Here is a 24,120-nt window from a genome sequence, read left to right on the forward strand (position 1 = left end):
CCCTGGAGTTAAAGTGGTACCGGCTAACATCGCACGAAGAAATATCGGATCAGGAATAGCAGGATTAAAATAATGAACGTGACCGGCGATAACCCAATATTAAAAGTCGGCGCGCGCTAAATTGCCACACCGTTACACGGTGTACATTTCCTTTCCTTTGCTTCTTCTTAGCCAACTATTCACTGAGTGACGATTTAACAGCGTTTCACAGCGTGTAACAATGTGACAGATGTTAATCGCAAGACCAAATAACGTTTTTTCGTCTATTCGACTCGACAGCATGCGATCATGGATCTGATATATTACATTACCGTCACCTCAATCTCCAACGACGCACACATACGTTAATAAATGCAATAAAGTGACAAGTACCAACATCTACATTTTCATCACGACTTCGTAACTGTGCTGGAGATAATCTCACACGTTCAGCATCTGGAGCCTACGAACAAGTGGATTCGTGAAAAAAGAGAAAGAGACAGCAGAGCTTATGTCACGTCCCTCCGGCGCAATCATCCGCGTTACCTAATTTAATGCCGCGAATGAGATCATTGTGTCCTATCTTCGTGTTAATGGCAAAATTACGCCCCTCGTTCCTCGAGATAAACGCCACTTCCAAGGTTCGCTCGGATATCGCCCGCCTTTTTCTACGCGCGCGCGCGCGCGCGCTTTCCGATCGACTTTTACGGGAACACGCTCTCGTCCCTTCTCACTGGTTACATTTAGCGGGACAAAACAGTTGCAAAACCGTTTTATGATTTTCTTCTGAACGGTACTAAACAACAGAGGTCGCCATGTTATTCAGCAAATTAAAAGTAAGCTGAATCTAAGCACAACGTGTTGAGCAAGATGGATGCCCCCAATTTATGTGAAGCGCAATACACATATAAAGACGTTATATATAATGTAGATTCTGTAAAAGTGCACGAGCAATTAGAAAAAGGTATATTTAAATAATTTAATAATGAAATATATAATTATATTTACGTCAGAGTATATTTAGATATTAATGCATATTGTAGATAATGCATAGAATAAAGCCACACAGCAAAAATAAGAGGAAACGTTTCAAATTTTATATGGATCTTTTTTTAATATGATAAGTGTATCAAAGATAACAGCTGAATAAGAAAAATGCATGTAGCAACTATTTTGCAGCGAGTAATGAAAGGTTAGTCCGATGTTTGCAAATATACAGGGTGTCCCATTTTTACTTTCGCATTAAAAAATCTCGAAAATTATGAAAGATATTGGAAAAAGCTGAAACACGTTTTCCATGATTTCGAAGGGGAAAGAGAATGGCATTATCGGCTTTTCATTTGGAGAGCATTTTCAAGGTCAGTTAAAGGTCAACTTAATTTTTCGAAATAGAAGGCCCAATTTTTTATCTTCTTTTTCTACCAATTAATTTTAACAACTTTTGTCTGAAATGTTTCTTGATTTGCCTAATATTATTTGAAATATTTATGGAAAACTTGGTAACTTTTTCGCCATTTAACTTACGATATCTCGCTAACTATTCGTCGAAAGAAAAAATAGTATTAGACTTTTTCACCTTATTTACTATCAAGAATGTATTGCTATAATAGTGCTCTAACTGTTGTTAAATTTTGTTAATAATTTTGAAATTTCCAAAGGTCGATAAGTACTTCGACTCTTGTATCTCGGGTTTGGCAGCTCGCGAAGGAAGAAACGCAGGTCCTCGAGACGAGCGCTCGTGTTACGCGCTCGTCCCCGTTTCCTTCGGAGAACGCTCGCGTCGTAACGGAGCGAAGTACCTGGACCGCGGCGGCCATTTATTGCGGTCCAAGGTCACCGTGATGGCTCGATGTCGGATGCGACGAGATGCGCGGGATGCGCCCTCGTCGGCCCACGCGTGCTTCGTGCTGAGAAAAGTGTACCTCGGTATTTATATATGCAATTATAATCGCACGCTAAAAGGATCATAGTCAGGAGAGAGCCATTACTATATATATATATATGTATAGCAAGTGTCACTATAATATATTGACGATAATAATAGCCATGTGTATTTTCTCTTGCAACCGCGCATTTCTTTTTTAAACGACGAGAAGCTGCAGTTGCGACTAGAAATACATTTTAGCAACATCAACTGTTTTTCTTTCAGCTTCACCGCAAACCCGAGAGAGCGTGTCGCTTTATGCATACAAGCAAGTGTTGGCTGAAGCTCTCTTCACCGCGTTATTGAGTTCGAAAACGACGTTCATCAAACATATTAAATGACGAGAGATTCGAGACGACGTGAAGCGACGTGAAGAGAGTTTCAGCCAGTCATACTTATGCGTGTAAAGTGTAATTCGAATACGCGGTGCACCCTCGGTTTTCTCTGCGGCGACGAGAAGTCGCGACGCCGATTTCTCGCTGTTCAAGCCCACCCCGGTCGGGGAAGTTTCCAGCGGATTGGGAGAGAGCGCTGAAGAAACTTCTTCCAGCCCAAACGAGCGTCGTCGCGTCGCTTATGCATCAAATTCTCCGATAGTCCGCGGTCAACTCCTGTTCGTTGCGGCCTGCTTCCGCGGAAGACGCGTTGAGTGAGAGCTCGTTAAACATTTCACAGCCGCTGGAGGAGCCACTTCTTCTTGTCGCTCGCTTCCGACGAATCGAAGTGTGTCACTTCGACACGCCTAAATGCAATTTTAGTAACATCAACTATTTTTCATCTCAACCTCACCGCAGATCCGAGCGCGTCCGTTCACGCATAAACGTAAAGCCACCGGCTGAAGCTGCTCCCTTTACACGTTCCTGATCGCCTCGAATCGCCTCGCATTTGATACGCGTTTCGAACGTGTCGAATGCGCGATCCAAACGGATTGAACGACTTGAGACGACAGGGAACGCGTGAAAGAAATTGCACGCTCGTGAGCGTCGAAATACGTGAGCAGCGATTCTCTCCGCGAGGACTCGTGTCCGCCTCCTCGTGGACGCTCCAAGTGGGCCATCATCAGCTTCCTCGCTCGGGTGTCGGCTCTCGCGATACTTTCCCGCGCGACGATTATCCGGACTCGCTCGGACTCGCACGCTCGCGGAACGCTCATCGGCAACTTCATTTTCGACTGGGCTCTCCACCGCGCGCGCGGCACTCCCGATCGACATTGTCGTCAATCAGCGGTATTTTCGCCGCGTTTCTCCTAGGTCAGTTAGCTCCCCGATTATTCGATTGAGATTCATCAGCGCTTATTGCCAGTGTCAGCGATCAGCCGCGAAGGACGGATTAAAAGCTGACGCTGATGAAAATCTTGATGCGCGATATCTCCCGTCGTCACTCGTCCCGCGATATATTACGCGCCGGCCGATCAGCTGCACATTTTTCCCCGCGCTGAGCGAAAAGCCGCTCGAATTCGAGCGACTCGCGGTTTCCACGAAGGAGCGGAGTCCAGTGAGTGGAGTGCCTTCGCGAGTCTCTCGCGAGCCTTTCGCGCGAGATTCAACAGAGCCGAAGTCACGAGACAGAGAGAGAGAGAGAGAGAGAGATGACACAACGGAACAGTGAAACTTCGGGCAGCAGGAGAAGGAAGAAAGAGCCGAAGAAGCGCCGGAAACAGGTATCGCCTGGTGGTTCACTGGTCGCTTTTCCGCAGGGCCTCCCATTCTCGTGAGTAGCTGATGAAGGTGGTTGAAGTCAGGATCGAGCGGTCGAAACGGCTCCCAGTGCCTCGTCGCGCCATTCGCTGCTTGTTAATGGATAGAATAGAAGAGGGGTGGAAGAGTAGAAACGGAGCGCGGAAAGATGGAAGAATAATTCATGTAAAGTTAGGGAAGAAGGATTCACGTCAACTTAGGATTCGATGGAAATTAGGACGATTTTTACAAAATCAGGATAGGAGGAAGTTAAAAAAGTGCCGAGCGACCGTGATCTCAGCCGCGCTCTTTTCTCTCCGGTGTAAAATTTCGCAGCCGAGTGAAAGATCGGTGTGACACACCGATCTTTCACTCGGCCGAGTGTGCGGTTGCTGATTCTTCGCGAGTAACTGCAAAAGTCGCGAGCAGTTTGGCGTTCGATTTCGAGCCTCCGACCGACCGAGAGAGAGAGAGAGAGAGAGAGAGAGAGAGAGAGAGAGAAAAGTCCTTCTCGAGCCCCATGCCGTGGAATCCGTTTCCCCGGGCAGTTTCGACGACTACACGCGTCTGACACGCTCCTGGAATAATTAACGTAATCTAAACTAATATCCCACCACTTGCTCCGCTCGCTGGGCGGCTCAGCGCCGAGAGAGCCGATGTGCGTCTCTTCTGTCTTCTCTTTTTCTTCTCCTTTCCTACAAATAACCCGCGCGGCGGACGCGCTTTCCCACGGCGAGCCCCTCGCCGGCGATCCCACGGGAGCGTAAATCCCACAGAGCGGCGCGCCGCTTCGGTTTCCCGTCGCAAACGGAGTACGGCTACGGTAAATTGGAGCCCGCTAATCGTAAGAAGAGGTCAGTAGTGCAGTTTAGCCGCGGTATAAGAGCCGCTCTCGAACATCAGTAACTCCATTAAAGTAGATCAACGTTGCACGGTGTCGCCATGAACGTGGTAGTGATACCGTTCTTCCTAGGTAAGCGCGCGCTCGGGATCGTCACACACACACACCACACACACACACACACACGCGCGCGCACATCTCCACAGCCACACCGTGTTGCTCGACGCGCGAGACCGAGACCGGCGGCACTCTCTCGGCTCGGATTGATCGATCGCCGCTGCTTCGCGATCATCACCCCCTGCAAATCATCAGCCCGCTTCTCATTTACGTGGGAGTCATCCACGCGCAAGTATTCCATCGAATCGCGCGATCAAATCGATCGATTCATGCGGACGCGCGCGCGGTATGCCGGCTCGGCTCGGCTCGGCTCGATCGTGCGAACTGTCCACCGGAAGCGCTCGAAAAGTCTCACACGCACGCACGCACACATGCGCGGGTCGTTTAGTAGTCGAGGGCGCGTTTAAAGCCCCAGTCAGACGGAGGGCGCTTTCAGCCCCCAGCGAGGGCTCCCTTTGCTTTGCTCCTCTTTCCACACGCGAATTTTCTCACCAACTCGTTACGTAATTCGAGCGCTCCGACGAAGCGTGTCCGGTGAGTCTTAGTGAGTCGACCACCTGGTTAACCTTAACATCGTTAACCTTAACGAAGACGGAGAGTTGCGGAGTCGTCGAGCTTCACGACCGCTTCAGCCGATCGCGATCTTCGCTCGAGTTGTGACGTTCGAGCCGCAACCCTCGAGCTCCGATATCCAGTCTGATACTGGCTTAACGTTGCACGCATCGTTCACTTGACGTCACACCTTCGACACCGTCGTCGACATCAGCCCTCATTCAACGTAACCGACCGCTCGAGCAGCTCGTGTTCTCGCGAGCATGAACGGCGACGACGACAACGACGATAATTTGCCGGGTACACATACACGCACACACACACACACAGAGAGAGAGAGAGAGAGAGAGAGAGAGAGAGAGAGACACATACGAGAGATATACTCCCTTTTTCCAGCCGCGTACGTCACCGTGGACAAGCCGTGGGAGCATGGGCCGGAGTACGTGTTCCAGGTCCAGGTGAACTCCACGGCGATCCCGGAGGAGGACATGTACGACAGCGTCCGGCTGAACCTGGAGTCGCGGCTGATCTGCCAGCCGAAGGTCGACTCGTACTCGCTGAGCTGCCGCTTCAAGGACTCCGTGGCGAACAGCTTCGTCACGGACATCCTGGAGCCGACGGGCCCGGCGGTGCCGGCCGGGCCGGTGAGCCGGCAAGAGGCGTACGAGATAAACGAGGACCAGTTCGAGATCAAGTTCAACGAGAAGGGCCTGGACAGTCTGCTGGTGAACGAGAACATACAGCCGCGCGAGCTCGACATGATCCGCCTGATAGTCGGCCAGCTGAACTTCGGCATCAGCTTGAGCGAGGCGGGCCGCGTGGCGAACCGCGAGGACGGCATCTTCGACGCGATGGAGAACTTCACGCAGGGCGAGTGCGTGACGACCTTCAAGATCGACAGGAAGGTGAACGCGCGCTTGCACGGCAAGAGCAACTTCCTCCTCAGGCCGGTGCTGGACCTGAAGGAGCAGAAGATGCTGCAGATACGGAAGATCCGGCATCTGCACATATGCACGCACAAGGTGCCCTACTTCTTCGGCAACGCGGAGAACCTCGCGGAAGTCAGCGACATCGTGTCCGATATCGTAAGTACAAGCCGCGCTCTTTCGAGCTCCAATTTCGGGGAGAACATCGCTCACTTTCTCTCTCTCTCTCTCTCTCATCATTAATCCTCATCTGCAAGTCCGATTTCCGCCGGAGGGGTGGGAGCGGCCGGCTAGAGGGATGCCGGTAATCCCGCTTGAAAATCTCCGCGCAGAAGGAGCAGGACGAAGACAGAGAGAGAGAGAGAGAGAGAGAGAGAGAGAGAGAGAGAGAAGACTCGCGCCGCTTCGAGACTCGCGCGACTGGCGCGAGAAGGAAACGTCACACGGCGATTAATCGCGACGATTGGCGCGACTCGTCGTCGACGCGCGACGTCGAATTCAATTCGATTCAATTCAATTCCGCGTCCATTGCTGCGAAAGACCACCGGCCGGAAGTCCGCGTCGCGTCAGGCAATCGAGACGATGCGCGGGACCAGCGTGTCGACCGGACGGATCGGTATTCAATCGCCCGATCGGAGCAGCGGGGGGAGGGGAGCTGCATGCTGTACAACGAGACTAGGAGACACACACACACACACACACACACACACATATACACAGCGCAGCGTTCACGCGCGCGCCGCTGACCTTTGTCCCCCTTTGCTGTTGCAGAGCACGTCGTACAGTCAGATCGCCGTGACAGAGAGCGACTTCGTCTCCGACATGTCGAGCGTGATAACGATGAACAAGATCACCGAGGCGGTGCTGACGACGCTTTACGAGAACGTGCGGCTGAGGCTCGTGTCGATCCGACCGGCCGAGAGCGAGCCGCCGGCGGTGACAGAAGCCGAGCCCGCCAGCATCTTCATCGGCAGGTGGTTGATCGCCGGCTCCGCCGACGAGGACAACTAGGAGGCTTACTCGCGAGGAACACTGTCGTAATCGCCAGTGTCAGGGTGCTCGCCGCCACGGGCGACGCGCGTTGCGCAACGACGCGCAGCAACGAGAGAGAGAGAGAGAGAGAGAGAGAGAGAGAGAGAGAGAGACCCCGCGCGTCTCCCCGCGGTCACTTTAGTCCGCGCGCGGTTCGTCTAATTTCCGCTCTTACTTAACACGCACCATTCCAGGCGACACGACGCGTCTTTCGTGTTCAACAAGCTGGACACATTTGCGGCCCCGCGTCGACGAAGCCGCGCGAGAGGCGGTGAAGATTTTGTGGAAAATAAACGATTATGTATCACACAGTCGCGTCTTTTCCTTTTCTCTCCGTACCCTCCCGCCGTCGACGCTTTGAGTCGGCAAATTTTCTCTCGACGAGATCGACGCGACGAGCGCGAGCAAGTTTTCGCGCATTCCAGCGCGACATCGCCGAGCTGGAGGACTCTCTTCCGCTCGTTTTACTCGTTCTTCGATAATTAGCCGTTAGCGTCTCCCTTGCACTTTTCTCAATCGCGCCGGCGGCGGCGGCGGCGGCGATACGTTACGAACGAGTCGTCGCATACGCGTTGGTTGATCCTTCGGACTCGTGTCCTTTATCTCAAAATATTCGAGGCTTATTCGCGCAGCTCGCGAGCGGCGACTTGAACGCGCGTGTCCCGGCCGCGCGCTTACATAATTCGAAGAACGGTGGCTAATGGCGCGAAGAGAGTGACACTCGAGAATGATCAATGACGATTCGCTGCGGAGTTGCAATTTGCTGAACCGATCCTGCGAACGACTTACTTACTTACTTACTTACTTGCGCGCGTTACGCGGGCCGATTTGACCGTTCGCGAAATTCCGCGTAAAACCGTGTCATCCAATCGCGCGTTATTTCGCATCGTTACCGCGCGAAGGCACGGTGAAGAGACGGACGAGACACGGGTCGCGAGTTAATTATACGAAGCGCTAACGAATCTCTCGCGGCGGAGACGTGTGCGTATAAGAGGCCGACGTGAGGAGATTTCCAAAGCAGTTCGGCATTAACCGGCGCCATGGAGACGTTCGTGCTGCTGCCGTTTTTCCTACGTGAGTAGCGTCGATCGAACGGAGGGTGATTTTCGCGTCCCTCTCGAGGAGGCACCCGCGAGGCACTTCCTCGCCGGCCGAGCTCCCCCCCCCTCCCCCCCTCCACGAATTCCGAATCGGTAACCGGCTACACCCGGTCACACCCAGAAAGAAGTATTCTATTTGTAAAGTGATCTTTCCCGTAGTCTCATATTCTAAGCGAAACCTTTCACAGGAGAAGGATCTCTCTCTTCGGAGAAAGCGATTAAAGGGGCGATGAGGGGGCGAGGAGGGTTAGATTACTGAAAAATCGTGCTTGTTCTTGATGACGAATGATTTTCTGACGAACTGAATTAATGTGCAAGAATGAAAATTTTATAATACATATATCTATATAACGTGTAACGAAGAGTGGAAGAATTTTGTTTTTAAACAAATACTCATACAAATATACGTCCATTTAAATTTTAAACGCGTTTCTCTCGAAGTTTTGTTGTTCAACTTTTGCAGTGATTTCTCCAAAACTGAGCTTCGTATCGATTTGAAATTTTAAAGCAACAATATTTGTTCATGTGGCTCTCAGGCAAACCATGGACAACTTCGTCAAAATATTTCATTTCGGGATATTAATTTCTTTATTGCAAAAGAACTGAAAAATTTGAATTTTTTCCTAATAATAGCTGCCATTTTTGTTAATTTTGTTCGATATTTTTTTCTAGTGGTTCACCGGATAATGATAAGCCTCCTTAAGATTTCTAGCTAAAATTCGCTCTGATCGAACCGCCGAGAACCGAGATATTACTGCGAAAACGATAACTTGAAAAAAAAAAGGAGAGTATATTTCAGCTATATATATCGTACGTATATTTATACGAGTATTTGTTAATAAACAAAATTTTTCTACTCTTCATATGTTGTATAAATATATCTAAAATTTTCATTCTTGCACATTTATTCATTTCATCATAAAATATTATCAAAAACAAGCACGATTTTTCAGCAATCTGACCCTCCGATCCCTTTAAAGTGAAGCATTCGTCTAAAATTTATTGGCTGTCCTCTTATTTCAAGGGGATTTCCTCTTGCATCAATTAATTTTCCTCCTATATGAGGAAGAACATGTTGACTCGAATGTCGGTTTCTTTTGTTCAATATACCTCCAGACACGAACGAAAAAATAACCATATGCTCATCGGTCAGAGTATTTGGAACGCTCTTTAAAAAAGGTACGTGTGTTGCCGTGTGACATATAACGAAGATAATTTACCCATATTTGGTAAAATACAGTTTACAATCTGTTGCAAGAAGTTGAATAATATATTCTTTCTTTTAACTCTTTCATACACTGAGAAAAAATTGTATTAAAATTAAACAAATATTTATTCGAATATGACTGTACGAATACATTTACTTAAATTAAGCAATTATTTTCTAAAATTCAAGAAAAAAGTTGACATTCAGAGAGAGAGAGAGAACCTCTGTATTTCATTTTAGAGATTAGTCGCTTAATTTGAATAAATGTATTCGCACAGTCGTAATCGAGCAAATATTTGTTTAATTTTAATACAATTTTTTCTCACTGCACAAGTTAGTTATGATGAGCATCTTTGTAGCTATGAAGTCTGTAACAAAACTGATTAGAAATTTGTTTGTTACGTTGATCTTACTTCACTCGTGTCTACTTATTGTAGAAATAGAAGTACATCTATACACATATTACTCTTCGCTATACATTATAACAATTTTTTCGAGTTAACCAGTATAACCAGTAAGAATAAAATGTAGTACGAATAAATAATAATCCTCTTAAAAAAAGATGAAATAATCGGTGTATAAGAGGAATTTGTATTAAAATCAATAAGGTTTGCATTACACATACAGCAATCCCTAAAAGTAATCCCTCTAACTTTAAGAATAATGTGTTTGTAATATTTGCCCCTTTTTTAGATCAGAATTTTAGACGGAATTTCAGAACAATCCTCTTGAGGCCGTATATAAGAGTAAAATCCTCCAATTGATTGAAACGATTCCGCTTGTTCTGAAATTACTTGTTTTCGGGCGCAGCGTGCTCGCGCGAATGCTCGCTTGGGAAACGACCACTTCCCGCCGAATGCACAGTTCCACAGCAAAATTCCCCCTCGCCCGAGACTGAGACTCAAGATAGAAAGAAGAGAGGCACGCGGTGGAGATATTTCTTTTCTATTTCGCTACGCGACGTGTGCCTCTTGCAGTGAGTCGCGTGCCGACGGACGTCGACACCTGGCGCTATGGACCGGAGTACACCTTCGTGGCGGACGCCAACATGACCACCCTGGAGGGACGCTCCACCCTAGACTTCTCCGTCTGCCAGGTGTACAGCACGCTCAAGTGCCGTCTGCGGGACTCCGAGACGCTGCACTGCCACTTCGGCGTCGCCAACATCACGATATACAAGGACCCCGTCGATGTTCAGGAGGACGAGGACAGTTGGTTCCACGCGCCCTTCGACATCAAGTTCGACCGCCGGGGGATTCGCAGCCTGGTGGTCCTGCGGGAGATGAGCTCCTGGTACCTCGATATGGTGCGAGCGTTCGTCAGTCAGCTGAGCTTGGGCGTGGAGCTGCTGCACATGCCGGACGGCGCGTTCACGGCCGTGGACAGTACGTACAACGGCCAGTGCGAGACCTTCGTCAACATCTCCCGCGAGGTCCAGGGTAACGAGGTCTCGGGGGCTGAGGACTACGAGATCTTGCCTATGAACGGCATCCGCAAGAAACCGGGCGAGGTGCTGGTGATCGACAGGACGAGGAATCTGAAAAATTGCATGGACAACAGGAATTACATCATGTCGGGCGAGCTTAATCGCGCGGAGACGCGGACGGTGAGTGTAGGAGGCGGGCGATTCGCTCGCGGACCTTGCGGCTAACAGCGCGAATCTCGCTTGTCGTCTTCGTCGCACTTCGTTTGCCGCGCGAAAGTTTATTTTTGTTCATCGTCGAGTCCAAATTTGTCGAAAAACTTTACACGGCCAAGCATGAAACCTGTCAACTCTGAAATCCTCAGACACCTTGCTTCATCGTCAAGTGTGCAATTCGTATTGCCGTTGAACCTGGAATCGTTTCTCAAGGTTTCATTTACCGTCAGATGTAAAGTTCTCAAGCATCAATCGCGAATAATCCATCCTTGTCTGTGATCCTCCGTCAAGCTAACAGCTGTCTCACTCTCTCTCTCTCTCTCTCTCTCTCTCTCTCTCTTTCTCGTGAAAAAGAAAGATGCATCGTTGAAAGAAAACAGAAGATCGAAGCAAATCCGATATCCAATATTAATCGGATAATTGTCATTATAATTGGATAATTAATTGGATAAATATAATTCCGCATATCCAATATCGCAAATACTTCGTATGGTGTCGGCAACAACAATAATAATAATAATAATAATAATAATAATAATGTACTCCTTGTTGCTTTTCAGCTGGCCTCGCACAGCCGGATCGAGGTATCCGACACGGACTACGAATCCTACACCGAGAGCATGATCGAAATCATAAATAGGGGAATTACTATTTTGTTCCACGAGAAGATCAGCATGAACCTCGTCTCTGTGCTCCCCGCCAAGGAACCGCTGCGGCCATTCTCAAACGACACGGTGACTGTCAGCCTCTACGTGTACAGCGAAAAGAATTAGCAAACTCCCGTGAAAGAGAGAGAGAGAGAGAGAGAGAGAGAGAGAGAGAGAGACGATTGTTATAGAATAAAACCGTGAAAAAAATATGTTGTATTTCAATGTACCGTCGCGTGCGGAAGATCTTCTTCCGCGTGCCGGCGTGTTATAAACGCAAATAAACGACACGAGAACCGGCAATAATTTATCACTTACGCGTAAAACCTTGCCGGGCAATTGCAGGCAGCGCGCGCATTATCAGAACAGTCCTGCCTAAGTTACAAAGGCAACGCCGTCGCGTTATCAATATCTCGCGGAAGATATCTGCAGGATCTGGCCGGAAGCGGTACTTAGCGAAATTATTTTCAAGGAGACGCGTATGAATCGACTTATCGGCCCGTATAAAGAGAAGACGGATGGCAAGTCGTGGCATCAGTCAAACCCGGGACTTCGGTCATGTTAGTGACAGTCTTGCCGTTCTTCTTGGGTACGTTCTCGGAATCCTCGGGAGCCTTCTCCCGCCAGACAGCGCGCTGTCTTCGTCTCTCACTTCGGACCTGCTTGCCCGAGTAACACGTTCGCACGAGGTTCCCGTCGGGCGAGAGTCGCGCTGATCCGCCGAGATCGTCGTCTCGGCAATTAATAGCGGGTGCGCGAAGTCGCTTGAATCGAGAGACCGCATAAATAACAACGCAGACATAAGTAAAACGCGGACATGGAAAAATTCGAGCTCGAGGCTCGAAGCTGATGCGAAACGTCGAGATGCGCTCGTCCTTCCGGTTTCCCCCGCGGGAAGTAGCCGCGGACACTAGCATGTTCAGCGAAGTCCCCGGGGACTTCGATAATATGACCGGGACGAAGTAACGTAAGTAAAGTCGGCAGCGAAATAAAACGCCCACACATCGTCGGGGCTGCTGATCCTCATCTGCCGCGCCATCATCTTATATCACCCGTGATCTTATATTTCCGCTGGTTATCTCTTCATCATTCCAGCCGCGCACGTCGCCGTCGACGACCCCCGCCGGCAATCGGAATGGACCGCGTACGGTGCCGAGTGCACTTACGACGTCCTCGTGATGATGTCCCTGGAGAACATCGTCCGGCCGGACGATAATTTCTGCTCCACCATCGCGTCCGAGCTCAAGTGCCGGCCCAAGGGCCAGGACACCCTGAGCTGCCGCTTCCAGAACTCGCGGATCCGGCACCCGCGTCCGGAGGAAGGCAGGTGCACGAACGCGATGGGCTTCGTGCCGACGCGGACGAGATTCGTCGACGAGGAGCCCTTCGAGATTCGCTTCAACTCGAGGGGCATCGAGAACCTGGTGGTGCACAGGACGATCCCCAGATGGCAGCTGGACATGATCAAGGTCATAGTCAGCCAGCTGAACATCGGCTTCGAGTCGTGGGAACATCGCGACCGCTTCGCCATCATGGAGAACTCGACCATGGGCCACTGCGAGGTCGACGTCAAGATCACACGTGATGATGGCTGGATCAGCGAGGAGGATCATCACCACGACGACGACGACGACGACGACGACGACGACGACGGACACGATGACGAGCACGATGACGAGCACGACGATCATCACAATGACGAGGAGGAGGGCTCCAGCGAGGAGGAGCTGAAGGAGGGTGAAGACTTTGAGATCAAATTCATGACGCATAACGAAGAGTTCACGCGTACCGTCGACGGCACCTTCCACGTGCAGAAGCTGCGCCAGCCCAAGAGATGCCCGCGAAGGTCGATCTACTTCTTCGGGAACGAGGAGGACTACAGCCGCGGCGATAGAGAACTCTACATGGACATGGTACGATTTAAATACGCGTAAAGACGGTAAACTTGATGACGATCTATTAGCCTTCGACGACGTTGATCGTGTCGCAACACTCGGAAATCGAGTCGGAGACTTTGCCTGCTCCAAAAGAAGCCGTCATAATTTACATCTTATATAATTGTCATGTAACATATATCGCGCGCGCGCGCGTGTGTGTGTGTGTGTATCAGATTATAATAATTTGTACAAATTATATAATTGAATTTGATGCGATCGTACAATCCGTCGGAGGAGACTTCATCTTTCTTCTTCTCTTCTAACGAGTGATGTCTCTAGACGCATGCTTGGCTAGCGCATCCTTGATGTTAAGCAATTGATTAATGTCTCGCTCCTTCCGACGTTTCAGACCGACTCAGTGAGTCACGTCAAGATCAACAAGCACAAGTTCGTGTCCTTCTCGATAACGGCGGGCGTTATGAAGACGGCGAACAAGTCGCGGGTGATGCGACCTCAGCAGGTCATCAGCCTGAAGCTGAAGCGAATAGATCTCGCGCGACACTCACTGCCGGAGATCCAGAATCCAGCATCAACGAGTCTGTTCGCGTTCTCGCACCTGGAAACGATCCCGGAGGATGCGTGATCGCGACAACGCGTATCGCCTTGAAGATACTCACGAGTTTCCGACGAATGAGATTCCGATCAAGCGCCGTTAAAGAATAAGTAAAAACGTTCCCCGAAACAATTGCCGTTCGGTTCAATTAACTCTTTGCTGTCGACACGAAGAGCCCGCGTCAGGCTCCGAGGATTGAAGATTGAAGGTCGCGATGGTTGGAGATGAGAGAGCTCGGCCAATCGGAGGAGAACGAGAATCGAAATTCGCGTCGAATTCTCATGTCCGATCCGCAATTCTCAATCTCCAACACCCAATCTGACACCCAATCGCTTCAATCGGGAGACGTCGCCGGTTACCGAGGAGAGATCGGTTGAATAAATCAGAGAGAGAGAGAGAGAGAGAGTCGAGCAGACATTTTCGGAAACGGAATTTCTGCTCTTCAGGACGAAACTCCTGGTCCAAGGACTAGCGAGAACGGGAAATTCGGGCGAAACGCGTTCGTCGTCCGTTCGTCGTCACGTGGATTCGACCGATCTTCTTCCGGCCGTGCGTCTTCCTCGCGTGCATTCCGCCGAGTGTATGTAAGCATTAATCAAAACAATGTGTAACTCGTCGCGGAGCGACTCTCACGAGTCATAAATCGTTGGATGTAGCTGCAATAAAGGACCACCTGAAACGAGAGAATTGTACGACGATCTCTCTCTCTCTCTCTCTCTCTCCCTCCCCCTCTCTCTCTCTCTCCCTCTCTCTCCCTCTTTCAGCATCGCCGGCACCGACGCGGCCGACTCGACTCGGGCACTATCGCGGCCCTTCACGCCCCCAAGCGCTCCTCGCGCGCTCCATTGTCAGCTCGATTGTTTCCGCTACAATTCATGCTGCGAAGTGACAGAAGAGAGAGCTAATTTGATTTCATCTAAAGCCCGCGCGTAACGAGACTTCCGCAGCGCGCTCATTGGATCTCCGAGAAACGCTCGTCGGCGTATACGTGCCGTGCGCGTCGGTGCGTCGTTTCGCGGAAATATTCGTCGCGTCGCAAACGTGCGACTGCAATTCGCGATGATCCGACGGGGGGAATCGTTGGAAAAAGAAAAGGAAAAAAGAATCGCATTACTCCCAACGGCAGAGCTAATCCAAATCTGTCGCGGCCGCGACGCAACGGCCGCCGGTTTCGCAAGAGAACGGACGCATCTCAACGTCCAGGCGTTCAGCTTGGGAAAAAAGCATCGAGAAAAAACGGTTAAAAATCGAGTCAAAGAAATTTCGCAGAGGCCACGGGGTGAACTTTCAGCGAGAGACGTCCGGTCGCGTTCAAAGATCCGAGAGAGGCGGACTCCGCTCGGCGGCGCCGAGGGCATCGCGGGTTTCGATAAAATCGCGGTCTCGAGGAGAAAAGGAAGAGAAAAAGAAGAAAAAAAGAGAGAGAGAGAGAGAGAGAGAGAGATCGAAAGGTCGTCCGTGCGACCTTTCATCGCTCACGTTGGCACGCGCGAGTGTGCATACGCACGTCGCATACATACAGGCGTGCAACGTGCGTCATTCTGTAGAGTTGAGTTCGGACGCAAGCGCGCTGTTGAACATTATGAGCGTTAAATTATGAGCGTTACGTTCCGATATAAAGGAGCTTGCGAGTGTAAGAAGCGTATTACTGCGGCGAGGCACGCTGCCACGTTGAGATGAACGTCATCCTAATTCCGTTCTTCCTAGGTCGGTAAGCCAGTAATAACGTACAAGTGCCTGGATCCACGTGTGCTATTCAAAGTCATATTCATCTATTCGACTGTGAAATCATCCGCGTGCATGTGCGTGTGCGCACGCGCGCGCGCGCGCGCGCGAGTGTGTGTGTGTCGCGTGCGTGATACGGACGAGAGGCCCGATCGACAGACTTTAGCGGAGATCGCGTGATGAACGTGATGAACGTAAATCACTGAAACGACTCGATTCAAACTAGCTGTCTCTTCGTTTGCGATCCCTTCCGAAGAGCTCCGCCGTCTTCCCTCATCCTCTTCCCCGAGAACTTTCTGTCATCGCTCTGCTCGACGCTCGCATGCCGATAATCCTTTTCTTTCGCACTCGCGACATCAAATCCTCCTCGCATGGCACTGGAACTCGCTCCTGTTCTCGTGAGAAAGAATGGCATGCTGCCTGCCGGTGAGGCGAGGGGGAAGATACCATCAGCTTCTGTTTAACCCTTTAACGCCTACTGGTAACTATAGTTACTAGAGACGCGGGATTTAAGAATCCATAATTTAGCGAAGAAAGGAGATATTTTCGTTTTCTTTGCACCTGCACTGTAAAGCTGTGGATTCTTCCTCTAAAAAATGGTATGTAGATTCGGTTTAGTCTGTTTTCAGCTCAGTTTTAATGATAACATGTTTGTGTCAGATTTCAAGTAGGCGTAGTTAGCATTGTTACTGACATCTAGAAGCGCACTATGAATGAATAGATTGGTATCTGTTAGCATTTTATACATTTGGAAGCTTTCTCGGATGCAAAATGTGAAATTAAAAGGATACAGGAATTCAAAATGGCAAATCCAATATGGTGGACACAAAAGTCAAGAAATCAAGCTATTTTCGTGAAACCTGGTGACCTACAATCTTTTACGCGGCGAAAAATGAAGAGACGATTGACTATCTAAATGATGATCTGTAAGATATTCTTCTGAAATAGTAAGCTTGACTCGCTCCGAATGATAAACTTCACTCACAAATATAGTAAAGTTTCAGCTCAAAAATATCAAGCTGACCACCAGAGTTATGTCGTACAGATTACCCTTCATTTTTCTCTGTATAGGTCGCTCATTTCGTACACGCTTTTAGGATCCAAGTCATATTTACCAGTAAACAAAAAACGAACGATAAAATAACCAATATAAAATTCTGATATCTTTTCTGGTTATCACCACTTATAGTCTCAGTTCGAAAAACCTCAAATTTTATCCTTAAGACGTCAGGCGTTAAAAAAGTCAGGCGTTAAAGGGTTAACGGACATCACGGTTGAAATGATTTCTCTCAACGAAGAGCTCCTCGAGGAAGACGCATTGTTTTATACGCGGAGAAAAATGTTTAGCCGGACGCGAATCGATCGATTCTTTGGTGAAATATAAACGACTCAGAGAAAAACGGTAGAAAAACAAAAACAAAAAAGAAAATACCAGAATTCCCTTTAAGTTGAGCATAAATCTTGATATAATTCAGGCCAAATTCTGACTCGAAGAGAAAATTCCAAATCAATGGTATTTCGCCCGAAAATCGTCTCGATCGGCCGGACGACATTGATCTCCGTGCGGTTAAAGAGAAAAGCGTCGCTTCTGAATATGAGAGAGAGAGAGAGAGAGAGAGCCAGGCAGTCAAAGATTTTCCTGCAGTCTCGCGGCAACAATGCTCGCACAATTCGAGAAGCCGATTGCGGCTAATCGCGATTAATTATTCGCAAACGACGGTGAACGCTCTAATATCGAGTGAAACGTTCTGTTGACGCGCGCAGCGGCCAACGTGGTCGTCAACGACACCACGGAATGGGCGTACGGGCCGGAATATTCGTACAACGTGAACATGACCTATGTGATCAAGTCGGACCCGGCGGAGCCGGCCGGCACGATGCAGCTGATGTCCTCGGTGAAGTGCCAGCCGAAGGTATCGGAGAACAGCTTGCTCTGCCGCCTGCGCAACTCCACGACTATGATGTCCTTGAGGAAGGACAACACGAGCCGCGAGGTCGAGACCGAGCAGATGTTCGAGATCAAGTTTAACGAGCGGGGCGTGGAGAGCCTGCTGATCGAGCCGCCGTCTCGCATGGAGGTCGTCAACTTCATCCGCAAGATCGCCAATCAGCTGAGCGTGGGCGCCGACATGAAGCGGAAGATCGGCATGCCGCAGTTCATGGCTCGCGAGAACACCTCGATGGGCGACTGCGCGACCATGTACAGGATCACGCGCGAGGAGCTGGCCGAATCGCCGCCGGAGCCGCCGGAGTCGCCCGAGCTCGCGGAAGACGCCGACTTCCAGCTGGTGGTGCTGCCGATGGCGGACGCGCGGCCCGGCACGAGCCTCACCATCGAGAAGTCCAGGATGGGCTGCATCAATTCGCCGCGTTACGTCGACTTCTCCATGGGGATCCTGAAGATGGTACGGATATACGTTGCTCCGCGTGTTCCTCGCTCCGGCGGGAACAGGCCGAATGACGCTACGTTGCCGACAATCAACAACCGCTCTACGACTCGGTCTTCAGCTTTTCTTCGGTCATTGCTCGTACGCTCGTCTGGCTGAGACGAAGGAGTTTGCGGTCACTGCGATATCTTCATTCACTGCGTCCTGCAATGAAATCACTGACTTGAAACGAATACTCCGGATTATCTCATTCATATTAATTCGTACAATAACTGTCGATTTTATCGCCGGGAAGGTGAATATGATTGTGTCACCTTTGCGGCGATCGTGATCACGTTGGCTCGCTGAAAATTAGGCCTTTTCGATCGACCCGGTACGATCGAAATTTGTATTCTCTCACGTTCCTCACTCGGTGACTCGGTTGCAGGGGAGATTCTTCAGCAGGATCTACGTCGACGGCGCGGACCGATTTGAGACCTACACCGAGTTGGACGGGAAACTGAGAACGGAATCCTTGTCGTCCAGGATAATCACGTTCAAGAGCCTGCTGCGGGTCAGCCTGGAGAGCATCGAGCCCGCGCAGGAACCGCTCCCGTCCATCCTCTACGGCGAGTTGATCGATCTAAACATGAACAATGATATACCGAACAACATGATAGACTAGGGACGAGCGGGGAACACGCGCTCGGCGCGCCGTATTTGTAGACAAACCTGTAGCGCTTGCAGTCTAAACCCGACCAAGGAAAGCAACTGTACGGGGAACATTTAATAGAACACGGCATATAATATATAAACAATAAATGCAATTCAGGCATTCCTTCCGAAGAAACTGCCCCCCTTGCCTCTCTTTTGCTCCTTCTCCTCGGTGTCGGCCTCGGGAGGGAAGATAGATCCGCGTTAATCGCGCCGATCGCCACAACTCTCTCGCCACAAGCTGACGGCAAGGTGACAAGCATCGGTATGTGTAGTAAATTTTTTTTTTATTTAAATTACGCATACATTAAATTATAACTAGAACGATGGACGCATGTTCATGTTCGCACGCACACGCACGCGCAAACAGAAACGGAATGCACGTGTGCGCGCGCGCGCGCGCGCGTTGTGTCTATACGTGAAATTTACGTATACAATGATGATCGCGCGGATTTGCAGAGTTACTTCACCGATTCAGCGATGTGCTTAGTTCTAATTAGTCAAATTGCAGATGGCCCTCGAGAATTTTGGAGAGTCGCGCGTACACCCCGCGCGTCGACCCGACGCGGAGGAACCCCCCCGCCGTCTCGTGTGTGATTCCGTTTCTCTCTTCCTCACTCACTCACTCACTCACTCTCTCTCTCTCTCTCTCTCTCTCTCTTTCTCACTCTCAATGTTTCTGTCCCTTTATCCGCTTACATATTACACGTCAACGCTTAATCAATACCGTCGCAATCACGCGTCCACGTAGCGCTATCTCGGTTCCTTCCTTCTTCGGTGCGATAATGCAAAGAGAAATACCTTGAGAAGACAATCTAGCGACAACAAAGTGATTCAAATTGGGCAATCGATACGAATCGACATACAATATATGTACAAATCGATAACACACACACATTGCACTTTTCGTCTTGCACATTCAGCATACAGATAATCCTGCCGTAACGCAATCAACGCAGCCTAGCAGCTGTACGTAATATGTAATCAATGATCGGTCTTGGTGCTCAAGTCAGTGAAACTTATTCAATCGCTCGCTAAAGTATGCTACGTTTCTAAGAAATTTCCATCGACACACTTCGCCTCCCCCCACTTCGTCGCTCCTCTTGCCCGCTGCTCGTACAGCAATGTTTAAAATTTAACGCGAATGCAAGTTTCACGAAAAAATATCAAGTAGGGTTCAACGCTCTGAAAACAAATTTCCTGCAAAGAATCTCAGTCATATTTCCCGTTAATCCCGCGGAGATATACGTGTGTATATTCGTAGCGTTTCAGCGTTCAGCGAGTTAAACGCGCGGTAAGTACGTTTCTTGCTTCCTTTTTTTTGAATCCGATTCGATTATAAATACCGTACAAACGTCGGATCGCGTTTTACCTCGGCTACTCATAATGGCACGATTACAATGATTCCTTTTCTGCGTCGTCGCGCACGTGACGTCGAAACGCGACCGGCCGCTCTCGGTTCGTCACCCGCGGCGGCGCGCATCATCGACCCGTCATCGACGACTGACGCTTCTCGAATATATAATACGATTAGTGACACAGAGGATATTATCGCGCTAATAGCGTGTAATCAGCAAATTTCAAAGCGTTTAAAAAGGCCTTCTTTCCCTATCCCGGAAACTAAGATTCCTTCCCTTCAGTTAGAGCCGCGCGGAATGTAGTAGAAAAATTCCTCGTATGTGTGTGTATGTGTGTGTGTGTGTGTATGTATATGTGTCGATCGCGTGTAAAATATGAATACGAGATATGAGAGTTTGGTGCAGGCTTGGTCTAAGCTCGCGCGCGAATCACGCTCGAGCTTAGACATGCTGCGTGTGATTCAGAGAGCCTGTGTAAAGTTTTTGTGTGTGTGTGTGTGTAAAAAGTAACAGTTAAATAGATCACAAATCTCTTACGTCTACCGCTATATCAAATACGTATGTATACTTCGTGTTAAGTGTATAATTTACGACTGTACCGTATAATTCGTGTAATTGGACTCGTTGTGGTGGGTACTCCGAATACCCAGTACGCGCTGGACGATCCTTGTCCGGTTAAAATGCACGCAGGCAGGGTGCCCCGACAGCTTCGCTCCTCTCGACGGAGGCCGCGTTTTCCTCGAGGATGGGGCATCTCGAGGGGGAGATCACCGCTTGTCTTATTGTGCTTCGATATTCGACATTTTGATTGCACCTCCTCCCGCGTTCGCGAACAGCCTCTTGATCGCCTTGCAATTCAACATCGAAGGCACCCTGACGTGGATGTGAGGATGCGTGGAAACGTTAGCCCGGAATCCGGGGATATTTCGCGACGGTTCCTAGAGTGCTTCTCTACAATCCGGTCGCTTCGCGCGCGCGACGAAGCGTTCTTTCCCTCGGTATAAAATCGATTTGTATAAATCTGTTCGCACGGTACAACAAGTGGTGTGGAGTGACGGCTGATATGATCGATGCGGAAACAACGGAGAAGGAGAATCCCACATTGGCGCGGGTAAGACACGATATAATCAGTCGTACGTCGTAGAAAAGTGTCGAGCGATCGTGTAACGGCAATCCGATGCGGCAACGACGATTTGCGCCCGCGCGCGGTTTCCACATAGTATTGTAAGAGATAAGAAAAACACACGTCCGGCACGGAAGAAGTATTCGACTTCTATCGTGAACCTTGAATACTCCGAGACGTCGTATTCAATGTTGCCGTTTCTTGGCGTTTCGACGCCTACGAGAAGCCGCCTGTTTGAATAATCTTGCACTTTTCGAGATGTGTCGTTAATGGCGCCTTGTCGCTGACGAAATCGTTATACATACGCATATGTATCAATATACATCGAGATGTTGTACATAATTCTTAACCGAGGTATCCAAGATTCACGGTAACGCAATTTCCTTGCTCGAACGTAACGCAAAGCGCACCGTCTTCTTCTCGTTCCTCTTTACGAATTCCGCCCATCAGCCCGGTCGGTCGCACGAAGGTAGTCGGGAAGTCAGGCTATCGTAACATCCCGCATCCCCCCTATGTCGGCGGCACAGTTGCTTCACGGGCGACGATGGAATGCGAGAACGAATCCATAGACTCGCGACACGAGAACCGATCTCGTCATCGTCATCGTCGTCGTCGTCGTCGTCGTCATCGTCATCGTCGTCGTCGTCGGGATTGCCAGAGGCTTCCCCTTCTCGTCTCACGGATTCTTCTCTAGTAGACTCTCTTCGAAAGAACAAGCTAACCTAGCCTACGTATATACAGTTATTACGCTCGTGGAAGAAGCGCAAGGTGCGACCCGCCGCCAGTCGAAAGTCCGCTGTGTACAAAACGTGTGACGGCACGTGCAGATGGGGACACGTCGTCGCTGTCGGTGGCGCGACATTATTGGCCGTTGTTCATGTTGTTGATGTTGTTTTGCTGGTTCTTCACCGAGTCCATGTTGGGTACGTAGTCCATCGCCATCAGGCAGGCGAACACCGTCATCACCATCTTCGGCTTCACCTCGGTGATGTCCTCGGGTAGCGCATAAACGCGCGCCCCGCACTTCCGGGCCAAGGATATCGCGTACTTGGCGTTGTCCAAGCTCTCCTGCGCAACGAAAGGACCGGTAGTCGTCAATTAGTCACGCTAACGTACCATCGTTGGGAGACGGGGGACGGGGAAGGGAGAGGGGAAACCCATCGATCCACCTGGAGCAGTGTTCTGCGTTTCCGTCGCGTAATCGATTGATTTCCGGTCGCGCTCGGAACTACCGGTGCATACGGAACTAATTTCTAAGTTTCAAGTGGGAGATCTGGCCAGCCGATCTTTAGATAATTTCCTTTCTCATCGGGAGAAAGATGTACGATAAGAGAAAGACTTGATCGAGCATCCTTACCCCCTCGGTTCCTCCTTCCTTCACGAGATCGTAGTTCACCGAACCAGGCTTGATGGCGTCGATGAGATCGAGGACGACCTTGCCGTCTGATATCGCGTAATCCTGGAAACCCTTGATACTACTGGATTTCCCTGCGGCTTGCAGTTTCGAGTTCACCCACTGGACAACCTCCTTCTCGACGAGAGTGCTGCCCTGGGTGCCAGCTAAGGATGTCAGAATCGACAATGTGTACGATCTCATCAGTTGCCAGATCAGCGCCAACGTGAGAGTCGCGTTTCCGTCGTTGATGTCCTGCCCAGCGATGCCTACCAGCGAGAAATGCATCTGCTTGCCTAGCTCGACGGCGTAATTGCAGTTCTCCAACTTCTCCATGAACTTCCTCAGCTTGGTAAACTTCTTGTGCACCTTGTTCCAGTTCACTGTGCCCGGCTTGATGATATCGTAAAGCTGGAATATCACCAGACCGTCAGCCAGGTCGGAGTAGAGCCAATTAACGTGCGGCGCTACGCCCATTGAGTTCATCCAGTTCCTGTAAGTCTTCTCTTCCCTCGTCTCCTCCAGCGACTCCAGACCCTCGATGTTACTCTCGGGCTTGTCGAGTCCAGGATAATTGTTAAACATATTGGCGACGAAGGCCAGATTAAGCTTGTAGATGCCGTTCACCACGTCGCTGGGTGTGACGAAACTGCGGCAGCCCAGTTTCGCCGCCTGCTGAAGCATGATTTCCGCCCTGGACATGTGGTTCGGCTCCATCAACGCTTCCAATGTGACGCCGGTCGTGCTAGGTGCGATCTGCTTGATGAGATAGGTGTACACCTCAGAGTCCGTGATGTCGGACTGGAAGTTGTTGCACCTTCTGGCGATGCCAGCGTTCTCCAGGTGATGGTTCACCCATCGGAGCAGAATGGACTCTGGCGAGAGCTTCAACAGGTCCTCGATGCGTTCGCCGTCCCGCAGAAGCGTGGCCAAGCCGGGACAGTTCTCCAGAGTGATCTGGTTGAACAAACCGATTCGGATGATCTGCCACAGCAGACCCAGCACCAAATGCGGCGAACCTTTCGTGAGGTCGTGGGCGTCGATGTTTATGATATTGCAGCCTATAGCCTGGGCCGAGGACAGAGCCAGCGTTAAGTTCTCGTGTTTCTTGTACAACGTCAGATTCTTCTTGTTGATGGTTCGCTCGTCAATCGTGTCCGGGCAGGAGTGGTTGATTATTTTACTGAAACGCGAAACGGAAAGTTAGTTTCCCGGCTAATTGGCTCATAGTCGGTTACCTCGTCAACCAACATTTACGTTTCTGATACGTCTCTTCAGGTACATTTGTTTCGAGTCCGGCTTTACAAATAT

The 24,120-nt window shown here is 49.9% G+C and overlaps 5 protein-coding genes across 8 annotated transcripts in view; 4 read left to right on the top strand and 1 right to left on the bottom strand.

Annotated features, from left to right (window-relative positions):
* Positions 1-3,154: 3,154 nt before the first annotated feature.
* LOC105181152 (uncharacterized) lies at positions 3,155-7,358 on the top strand. Of its 4 annotated transcripts, none has more exons than XM_025302806.1 (3): positions 3,155-3,613; positions 5,486-6,174; positions 6,787-7,358. In XM_025302806.1, exons 2-3 carry the CDS (start codon positions 5,578-5,580, stop codon positions 7,024-7,026), a joined length of 837 nt encoding a protein of 278 aa, XP_025158591.1. In that variant the 5' UTR covers positions 3,155-3,613; positions 5,486-5,577; the 3' UTR covers positions 7,027-7,358. The 4 variants fall into 4 exon arrangements, with proteins under 4 accessions (XP_025158591.1, XP_025158592.1, XP_011136041.1 ...); XM_025302807.1 differs by having other exon boundaries at positions 3,156-3,563; XM_011137739.3 differs by lacking the exon at positions 3,155-3,613 and adding an exon at positions 4,375-4,552.
* A 580-nt stretch (positions 7,359-7,938) lies between these two features.
* Positions 7,939-11,943, top strand: LOC105181153 (uncharacterized). The gene is made up of 3 exons (XM_011137740.3): positions 7,939-8,121; positions 10,332-10,960; positions 11,554-11,943. Exons 1-3 carry the CDS (start codon positions 8,088-8,090, stop codon positions 11,764-11,766), a joined length of 876 nt encoding a protein of 291 aa, XP_011136042.1. The 5' UTR covers positions 7,939-8,087; the 3' UTR covers positions 11,767-11,943.
* Positions 11,944-12,155: 212 nt separating this feature from the next.
* On the top strand, positions 12,156-14,814 carry LOC105181154 (uncharacterized). The gene is made up of 3 exons (XM_011137741.3): positions 12,156-12,229; positions 12,736-13,553; positions 13,927-14,814. Exons 1-3 carry the CDS (start codon positions 12,199-12,201, stop codon positions 14,158-14,160), a joined length of 1,083 nt encoding a protein of 360 aa, XP_011136043.1. The 5' UTR covers positions 12,156-12,198; the 3' UTR covers positions 14,161-14,814.
* Positions 14,815-15,691: 877 nt separating this feature from the next.
* LOC105181155 (uncharacterized) lies at positions 15,692-19,067 on the top strand. Its single transcript, XM_011137742.3, has 3 exons — positions 15,692-15,837; positions 17,620-18,260; positions 18,670-19,067. Exons 1-3 carry the CDS (start codon positions 15,807-15,809, stop codon positions 18,904-18,906), a joined length of 909 nt encoding a protein of 302 aa, XP_011136044.1. The 5' UTR covers positions 15,692-15,806; the 3' UTR covers positions 18,907-19,067.
* Positions 19,068-19,346: 279 nt separating this feature from the next.
* The window catches only part of Fim (plastin-2 fimbrin), a 43,295-nt gene continuing 38,521 nt past the window's right edge, over positions 19,347-24,120 (bottom strand). Inside the window, exons 3-4 of the mRNA XM_011137743.3 lie at positions 22,774-23,992; positions 19,347-22,484 (exon numbers count right to left, since the gene is read on the bottom strand). Coding sequence (XP_011136045.1) covers positions 22,278-22,484; positions 22,774-23,992 — 1,426 coding nt within the window. The 3' untranslated portion in view covers positions 19,347-22,277. The remainder of the gene's footprint in view (positions 22,485-22,773; positions 23,993-24,120) is intronic.

The sequence above is a fragment of the Harpegnathos saltator genome, unplaced genomic scaffold (genome assembly GCF_003227715.2).
Source record: "Harpegnathos saltator strain DR-91 unplaced genomic scaffold, Hsal_v8.6 scaffold514, whole genome shotgun sequence".
Lineage (NCBI taxonomy): Eukaryota > Metazoa > Arthropoda > Insecta > Hymenoptera > Formicidae > Harpegnathos > Harpegnathos saltator.